The sequence below is a fragment of the Centruroides sculpturatus genome, unplaced genomic scaffold (genome assembly GCF_000671375.1).
Source record: "Centruroides sculpturatus isolate CEXI.00-Female unplaced genomic scaffold, Cexi_2.0 scaffold166, whole genome shotgun sequence".
NCBI classification, from domain to species: Eukaryota; Metazoa; Arthropoda; class Arachnida; order Scorpiones; family Buthidae; genus Centruroides; species Centruroides sculpturatus.
This window is the reverse complement of record NW_019384423.1, coordinates 45,130-55,663: the sequence shown is the minus strand read 5'-3', so window position 1 is coordinate 55,663 and position 10,534 is coordinate 45,130. Positions and strand designations below refer to the sequence as shown.

Below are 10,534 nucleotides of genomic sequence, written 5' to 3'. Positions count from 1 at the left end.
TGTGAGAGTATGGCAGCCCGCTGGTCAAGGTGTCAATCCGGCCTATACCGTGGAGCAGCACACGGGCCCAACCCCCAGTGTTATGGTGTGAAGAGCCATAACATACGACAGTAGGACACCTCTAGTTGTCATGCGTACTACCCTCACAGCCAAACGATATGTGCAATACATCCTCCAGCCACATGTGTTGCCTCTCACGGAAGTGCTTCCGACAGGCATATTCCAGCAGTGTGTGCCCGGCCACACACTGCAGTGGTCTCCCAAGCATGCCTACGTAACGTTGCCACACTTCCTTGGCCTGCACGGTCTCCAGATTTATCATTAATTGAACATGTGTGGGACCACTTGTCAGATCCTGCCAGCTGCGACAGCCGCAGGATCTGACGCATCTTGAGTCCTAATCGCATCATGCATGGACAGATATGCCTCAGAACATTATTCGCGACCTTTATGCCTCCATGCCGAGGCGTATCACAGCTTGTATCCGCGCTAGAGGCGGCCCAACAGGATATTAGTACCTGCACTGTATTGCATATTACTGCACAATAAAGTATGTTTTTGTTTTATGGTTGCAATCATATATCTGTCTAGCAATGACGATGTAATATACCAATTTTTATTCAAATCCAACAAGTCCTTCATGGTGCATTATTTTTTTGGTCGTCCAGTGTATCATATGACCACTTAAAACTCTCATTTTTGATAGACTATTATCATCAAAGTTTTTTTGCAACATTTCCAATGTTTTTCTAGCAGTAATTCTGTTGCGAAAACAAAATTTAATGTATGTTCTTTGCTTAATTATACTTAACATTTTGAAAAATTGCTGGTGCAAAAATTCTTTACACACTTATTTGCAATTAAAATATTTACAATTATTTGCACATTTACAATTTATTTGCAAACAAAAACAGACAAATGACATATGGATTGCTGCTATATGTCAATGAAAGTCATACCAAATGACAACAGCCCTCTTGCAAGAGCATAGTTTAAAAGAACTATTCCAATACGTTTTTATTACAGTAATAAACACAATTGCTGAGGCAGTTAAGGAACCAGCTTACAGCTCTGGGAATCTGTAATTGAATCCAAGCAGATTGAAATATTCCAGGGGTATTTTGGAGGTGGTCTGTCCTGGATTTGTTGGGTTTATCTATGCCAACCAGCTGTCCCATTGTGGGCCTGGCCAAATTCTTAATGGCTTGGAAAAAAGTTCTCTTAGTGCCCACAGAGTGGAAAGAATTAAGAAAAAACACGCACATTTTAAAATTGGGTAAATCTATACATTTAAACTATTAAATAAAATTAATAAAAGATAATATAAGTGTGTTTAAGTATAATTTCTTGTGAAATAAATAATTTTGGCTATCTGAAGAAGCAATTTTATTTTTATTAATTATAGATAAATATTAACATATCTTTTTTATGTCTTGTTTATTCAAACGATATGGAATCATCAGAAAAATTTTTATTTCAGTTCACATACTAATTTTAACTTTTTAATTTTTGTTTATTTTCATTAAATAAGTAATGAATTGTTAATTTTTAATTATTTATTTTAGAAATGTATAAAGATACAAGTCATCAAGAAGTTTTTAAAAAAAGAATAAAAGCCATTCAATTACTATTTCTCTTATTGCCACCACAAAATAAAAGTTTATTAAATGATTTGCTGATGTTGCTTTATCGTGTAAATCAAGCTAGTGAAGATAACTGCATGGATGCTTCTAATCTGGCAATGATCTTTGGACCTCATATTTTGTATCCAAAAATGGTTTGAATATAAATTTTTCAATTGTATTTTAAATGATTTTAAATATATTTATGAATTTGCTTTGATATAAAATTATCATTTTGTCTGATTCTACTTATAAGACTTCTTAAATAATTATACATTTCAAATATTAGACATCTCCTGAAACCATGCAAGAAAAATTAAATTATGTAATTTTGGCTGTGACATTTATGATTGAAAATGCTCCAGAATTATTTTGTCATCCACCTGAACTAATAAAGGATGCTCAGTTGTATCTTTCAAATAATGATACAAAATTACCACAGGTAAGACAATTTTTAGGAAATTAATTAGTACTGTACAATATTATTTTAATAGTATTTTTTAAAATTATGATAAAGTTATTAATTAATTAATTATATAAAATACAGATTATTAATCATAAATTATTAAAAATTCATTTGTCTAAAAATAATGACAAAATGTACTAAATTTGCTAGATTTTTGAAAACAGCAAATTTTTAAACCTCTTCAAATGGTACTTGTAGTTACTTGTCAAAAGATTAAAAAAATAAATACAGCACCTTGCCAAATTATTAGACCCATGCAAAAAAGTTGATGATTTGTTATTTTTTGATATAATAATAATAATGGAATTGTTGATAGGATTATTTAAATATTTATATAGTGGTACCTCAGTATACGCCTGCTTTAGAATACGTCCAATTCAGAATAATCCTGTTTGGACGAAACAAATTTTGCTCGGTATACGACTTTTGTTCGGTATATGACTTAATTCAGTTATACGCGCCATCAATGAACAAATAACACTATCGGTGTGCTAGACCAGACTAGACGTTTGCGGTCCTACGGTTTATAACTTTGTTAAATTTCTTCTGATTTTAATTTGTAAATAAAATTTTATTATTTTTATTAATCATGAATTGAAAAAAGACAAATGAAAAACAACAGAAAATTAAAAAAAATGACTAGAATCACAATGGAACTGAAAAAAGAGATTGTTGAGAAATATGAAGGTGGCATGCGTGTTCAAGATTTAACTGTTGCATACCATATTCTGAGAACAACAATATAGACAATCGTGAAAAATAAAGACATTATTAAATCTGCTAACATTGCGAAAGGAGTTAAATCAATTTCTAAACAGAGATCAATGACATTAGATCGTATTGAGAAATTACTTTTGCTTGGATAACTGAAAAACAGTGTGCTGGCAACATCCTATCAGAAGCAATTATTTGCTAGAAAGCTAAAAAGTACATGTTGATCTCATGAAAAATCAAGCAGGAACTAGCCAGGAAAGCAAGGTGTTTAAAGCCAGCCATATTTTTTTTACATGAGAACGGATTAATCATTTTTACATTGCTTCTTATGGGAAAGGTTGGTTCGGTATACATCCTATTCGGTATAAGTCCAAACATCAGGAACGGATTAAGGTCGTATACTGAGGTTCCACTGTATTTATTATGTCTTATAAAGTAAAAAGTAAGTTTTTGTATGTAAAATTTGTAATATAATAAAATGAAAAATGAAAATTAGTATTTTGTATGACCAGCACCTTAACAACTTTCTATATGATGAAGAATACTCTTTATGTATCTTTTTATTTTTGTTCTCATCAATTGGCTTTGGTGCCATATCTTAATAAGTATTAACCTCTATCAGTTTTGTTTTTGTAGTAGAAAGTTGATATTTTTACATTTACAGTATCACCTTGTAAAACATTTATTAGTAATATTTGGTGATTATAATAGAGAGTAAGAATAAAATAAAAAATATACTCAGTCCTTCAACAATATTATGAAGAACAGAAAAGAAAATAGTATAAAGAAGAAAAAGTAGAAGAAAAAAGTTTCATTTTAGTCAGTAGGTCTAATAATTTGGCATGGTACTATAAATTTTAATTTTTTTCTGAATTAGTTTGCAGATGAATTAAGCAATATTTTTAAGCAATTTAATGAAGCAGTTTTTATATTTGTTGAAAATAAATGTTATAAAATATAGGTAAACATAACATAATATTGAGCAAGTTGCTCAATATTAAAATTTGATTACTTTGATGTAAGATTTTAAAAAATATTTTGCTGAATGCTTTCAGACTGTATATTTATAAATCAATGTCCATGATTTTAAGGAAATAGTATGTATTTAAAAAATAATACATCTAGCACTTACTGTAGATAAAAATAGTATTAAATTGAATAGAATCATTGGAAAATAAAAAAAAAAAAAAGATGATTGCAGAATTTAAAAATATTTACAATACAGATTAGTTGAAGGAAATTGATAAGAATTTTTCAATAATTTTGAACAAATTGATTATAATTTTTATCTTTACAAACTTCATATGTCAAAAAATTTTCAGTTTTTCACACAGTAATGGATTTTGTTTTTACTTTTTATTTTTGTTTTTGTTCTTTTTTGCCCTGTAATCACCAAAAGAGTCTTCTTTTCCATACCCATTATGGATTCTCCATGCTTCTCATCTGTTTAATCACACTGAAACAGCTTAATCATTTTTATCATACTTTTCTTTTTAGACTTTATTTCCTTAAGGTTTCCATTTCCTACAGCCATTTTGTTAATTTTTACCTCTTGTTACAATATGAGAAATAGTTAACAAATCAGAACTATATTCTTTAGCTATTTATTTACTTCAAAATCTTCAATTTACTTCAATTTTTGATCAAAATTTAAATTGGTAAGTTTTCTCTTTCTCTCTGCCATGAGTAAAGTGGATATGTAATGGACCTAAACTTAGCTTAACAACCAAGGATGTCTCCTGGTTAAAAATTCCTCAAATGAATGCAACAGTGGGAAAGTGTGAGAGACAAAAGTATCATAGTAATAAGAATAGTCATGAATCTATAAAAATTGCAAAAGTTGGACAGATTTGAAATGTACAGAATCTTGGGATAAGAAACCAGCTGTGTTAATAGTTGTTGTTGCTTGGAATTTTTTTGTGCACATTTCAAGTTGAAATTTCATTGTAAAACACCAGTTAGCTTTAAAAAATACATGCATTTATGTGGTTTGTGCTGCTATAAGGTGTGCAGTTAAATGGGTTTAAATAACATTACACAGATAGGACAAAATTTTGAGGAATATATTTTATGTACTTATCTGATTTCTACTATATATAGTACAATGATGCAGAATATAATAATTAATAAAATGTTCATATTTTTTATGAACATTTTATTAATTATTAGGAAATACATGATTAGTGAATTACATTAAAAAATTATACAATTATAATGAATAGGGCATATAGATATGCAATAACAATGTTTATAAAATAAATATAACTAAAATTTTAAGGAGAAAGTGTCCTTCAGATCACTTCCTTGTCATTAATTGAACAATTCTGTATGGTGACTAATTATTAGCTGAACTATATTGAAAATTTCTCAACACTTATAATTTATGATTAATTTTTCTATACAGTAATATCTCGACTTACATGAACCCGGAGTTATGCGATTTTCAAATCTCGTTGATTTGTCTTTTGTTTGAGTGCCACGCAACCTTGATTACTCACTCCCCCCATACTATTGTTCAGCTTACATGTTCGGACATGTTGCATGGAATCGACACATAGCTACAATTTTTTTTTTTTGTGTGTTTTTTATTTCTGTGTTTGTTATATTTACAGAGACTTGAGAGACTCTATGTGGTAATTTCTTGTAACCGTGAATGAATCAAAAGATGAGATAATATTAACAAGAACATTTATTAGCTTACATACATTGGACTTTGATTTTACACAAATTGCGAAATTATACCCCGACTTACGCAGTTATCGCTCGGTCCCACCTATCGCGTAAGTTCGAGGTATTACTGTATTAATGATATTCTTTCCATAGCATACTGTCGATTCTATAATTCTATTGACAATTCTTCTGAATATACAGTAGAGCCTCGATTATCTGACTCAATTGGGGACTGGGGTTGGTCGGATAATTGAAAAGTCAGATAACTGAAAAGTATGAAAAAATCCATTATTAGTGTAGTATATTATTATATCCCATGTAATTAGTATATTAGTATATCGCTATTAACCTACTTCGTGTTGAATTTTCATCAATGTTAAGCCTAACAAAAATTTTTAAAATAATAATCGTTGCTATTGTATTGTTAAAAATTAGAAAATTAAGCCTCATTTAAATACTGGCTCCCTTTCATGGTCAAATGAGTGTTGCCAGCTAAAACACGTAAAAATAATATTAAAGTAGCCAAGACATAGCCAAATATTGTAGCGCCACATCACTAGCGGACATTTGAAATTTGCCGACTAGGACGGTCGGTTAACCGAGGTGTCGGTTAATCGGGGATCGGATAATCGAGGCTCTACTGTTTTTCTATTTTGTATTTTTAGTTTTTCCTTTCATCATTTCCTTTCTTTCAGTCACCTGTAAAATTTCTTGATTTTGAAAAGTCAAGTAAAATTAGTTTCAAGGAAGAATTTAAATGAAATTCGAAGCATTTTCATTGAATTATGAATTATTGACTATGATATATATTTGTAAAAATAATTTGCATTTGATATATAAATGAATTTTTATGTCATCATATTGTATAAAGTTGAAATATTTTTCTTGTTTATTGAATGCAATCTGGAATTTTCTTTTGATTTCAGGATTAGAAACCATTTCTATGAATTATGAAAATTAAACAAAATAATTTCTTTGAGAAAATCCAAAATATATTTTATGCATATACTGTATTTTGGATTTAATGTTAAATATTTATAATAGAAATTGTCATTTCTAGTTTGAAGAGTTGGTTTGAAATAACAAAAATACAAAAAAAATGGTTTCACTTTTGTCAAATTCCAACACCTTCACCCCTTATAAAAAACAAAAAAATGTTTCCAGGAACAGGAGAAAACAGGTTGGCACAGGAGGTGCTGAAAGATGATGTTTTCAGGGAGAGAGGAATTTTGGGTGCGGGGAGGAGAAGAAGCTATCTAGTGGATTGGTAGAGAAGGCAGACTCTGTGGTTGATGGTTGAGGGTGTCATTCTTCTATGTTAAATGTGTTTTTTGTGTCAAGAAATAAATATGTTTACAAGGTTCTAGTGCATCGTCAGACTTAATTAATGAACCAGAACTATGGTCTCTCACAACTTTATAAAAAATATTTATTAAAATGATAAGNATTGATTTTAATTTCAAAAACTTTTCATAATTAGATGCAATGAGTAATCAAGCAATGCAATTTTAACTTTTAAAACTATAAATTCAGTTTATTTTTGAAAAGTTGGTAACAATCTTTCAATGATCTTTTTGTTAGCAAGTTTGAAATATAGTAGAATCTCACTAAGCTGGCACTTAAATTCTGTGGTATGTCCAGTAATCTGGCACTACATCTTATTATGGTGCAAGGTCTATCAGGAGACATTTGTATCTATGTTATGGTGTGAAATTGCAATTAAATAAGCCGTGCTTTTGTGCAGATAACTAGAAAAAGTATTTAAGGCTAGAATGGTTGCAAAAAGAAATGTGTTGAACACTTTTTCTAAGTAATAACTTTTTTTATATCAAATACATAATAGATACAGAGATACAATGTAACATTAGAAGACTATATAGTTTTCTTTTCTGTAATTACTGTATACAGTCAACTCACAATTTAGCAGTTAATGGAGGGTATATAGACCATGGTATTTTGAATTCCACGATAAATTCACAAATAATTTGAAAATAAATATGTTCACAATAATAGACTCTTTAGTATATTTTAATGTCATAAGGGAACTAAACAAAATAAAATGCATAGTACAATATGAAAAATATAGCTCATTACCAGTCACAAAGACTTTACTCATTTAAAAACTAAACAATTGCATTTTTTATAAATAATATGATTAAATAATTAATTGTGCATTAATTATGCTACATAACTATGAAAATTATAAATGGTATAGTACATTAACCTATAAAATTAACACTACTGAATTTAACAACTAGACATACACTATCAGGAAAAATAAGGCAATTGTTTTGCACATGCATTCCTGTCATCACCAACCATTGAAACTCAGAAAATCTGTCCCCATTAAATCTGGAGTTGACTGTATTAAAGAGTTTATTAATACAAGTTATGATAACTTGCATGTATTAGATATGTTTTATTTACCTACAATTCAATAATTCAGAAAATCCAGTAATTTTGTAATAGATGGATTTTAATAATGCCAGATTAGTGAGATTATACTGTTCATATATAAAACTGAAATACTAATTGATATTCAATAAATTGAAATAGATTGGGATTTAATTAAATATCATTTTGTTTCAAAAAAAAATATAAATAGCTTTATTTTGTATTAAATGTTAGATTATTTGATTTTCTAATTTTATAATATCAAACTGCTTTTTATTATGAATTTTCTTTTGAAAATGTTATACTCAAGTTTGTACAGAAAAAAATTAAAAACTAATATTTCTTTCTATTGTAATAATATAGTTCATGCCTCAACAAATCTACTTAAAGAAATAATAACATATTTAAATTACTGTAAAAATTGGTTCTTCTTCATATCTGCGATTATAGGAATTCAATAAATGAATTGTTTATAAATTTTTTTACAGTAGAATACACAAAAACTTATAGCAATTGTTTTCTTATAGATAGTATTGGAGTCTGAAATTTTATTCTTTTTCCTTTATATTAATACATTTTTATAAATATTAAAATTTCAGATATTCGTCAAATAGGAATATTTCGCAAAACAGGCAATGTGAATAAACAACAGTTATTAAAAAGTGTGATATATAATGGAACTGAAATTGACCTAGATTCTTCGGAATATGGTGTTCATGATTGTGCAAGTGTTTTAAAGTATTTTTTGTCAGATTTACCCGAGCCATTATTAACTGAAGCACATTTCCATGCTCATTGTCAAATTGCAGGTAAGAACAATTTATTAATATTTTCCTGCTGAAAAAATTAAATTTAAAATAAAATAAATACTAATTCTGAGATAATTATTTCTTAAAATAAATAAATTGGATGTTATTGCAGAAAAGAGTTGGCAATATCTTTATTCTTCACATAGGAAATTGTTAAAATGTTTTACAGTTGACCCACCTATAACACTGTTGATAATTCTGTTTTGTATGAAATCCATGTTGTACGAGTCACTTAGATTTTACAAATACGTGAGCTGTTCACTGCCCAGCACACGTATTTGTAAAATCTAAGTGACTCGTACAACATGGATTTCATATAAAACAGAATTATCAACAGTGTTATAGGGGGGTCGACTGTACTTATTTTTATTTCTTAGTATCTGGTATCACTCATGGGAAGACAAAATAAATTCTGTGTCATATATACACTGGACGACAAAAAAAATAATGCACCATGAAGGACTTGTTGGATTTGAATAAAAATTGATATGTTGCATCATCTTAGCTAGATATGTAAATGATTAGCTTTTGAGAGTAGGTTCTTGTGTTATATCGTCACCAGAGGGGAAAAAATGTTTCCGCTGCCTCGTATAAAGGTGCATGCTGTGACGACTTGTGCATATGTTCTGCGCTTTTATTCATGGTTTTGACTTCATTGAGTGACAGACATGCCTCTACGGCACATTCGACAGCCTTACACTCAGTTAAGTGAGTTTGAGAGAGGTTGCATTGTTGGATTGAGAGGAGGAGGATGGTCATACCGCCAGATTGGCCGCCATCTAAACCGTTCTGATAGAACTGTTAGGATGTGTTATGAGCAGTGGGTAAGTAGGGGTACACACGAATGGCAAATGGGTTCCGGACGCTATCGACAGACCACCAGAAGGGAGGATCGTCTCATTGTATATCAAGCATGAACAGCGCCTACAGCTTCATCATCTACCATTCATGCAGCGGTGGCACCTGCATTACAGAACCGTGTATCCAGCTGCACCATTTCCAGGCGCTTAGTAGAAGGCGGATTGATCTCCCAACGCCCAGTATGTGTTCTACCGTTAACAGCCACCCACCGATGCCTCCGTCTGCAGTGGTGTCGTGCACGACAATCGTGGACCGCTACCGACTGGCAGCGTATTGTGTTCAGCGACGAATCCCGCTTTTGTTTGGGGGCTCACGATGGCCGTGTGAGAGTATGGCGGCCCGCTGGTCAAGGTGTCAACCCGGCCTATACTGTGGAGTGGCACACGGGCCCAACCCCCAGGGTTATGGTGTGGAAAGCCATAACATACGACAGTAGGGCACCTCTAGTTGTCATGCATACTACCCTCACAGCCCAACGATATGTGCAATACATCCTCCAGCCACATGTGTTGCCCCTCACGGAAGGGCTTCCGACAGGCATATTCCAGCAGGATAATGCCCGGCCACAAACTGCAGTGGTCTCCCAAGCATGCCTACGTAACGTTGCCACACTTCCTTGGCCTGCACGGTCTCCAGATTTATCATTAATTGAACATGTGTGGGACCACTTGTCAGATCCTGCCAGCTGCGACAGCCGCAGGATCTGACGCATCTTGAGTCCCAATCGCATCATGCATGGACAGATATGCCTCAGAACATTATTCGCGACCTTTATGCCTCCATGCCGAGGCGTATCACAGCTTGTATCCGCGCTAGAGGCGGCCCAACAGGATATTAGTACCTGCACTGTATTGCATATTACTGCACAATAAAGTATGTTTTTGTTTTATGGTTGCAATCATATATCTGTCTAGCAATGACGATGTCATATACCAATTTTTATTCAAATCCAACAAGTCCTTCATGGTGCGTTATTTTTTTTGTCGTCCAGTGTATAT

At 31.5% G+C, this 10,534-nt stretch overlaps 1 protein-coding gene across 2 annotated transcripts in view; it reads left to right on the top strand.

Annotated features, from left to right (window-relative positions):
- The window catches only part of LOC111619472 (rho GTPase-activating protein 19-like), a 23,960-nt gene that overhangs the window by 5,239 nt on the left and 8,187 nt on the right, over positions 1–10,534 (top strand). For both annotated transcript variants that reach the window (XM_023361198.1, XM_023361197.1), the window contains exon 4: positions 8,466–8,675. In XM_023361198.1, coding sequence (XP_023216966.1) covers positions 8,466–8,675 — 210 coding nt within the window. The remainder of the gene's footprint in view (positions 1–8,465; positions 8,676–10,534) is intronic.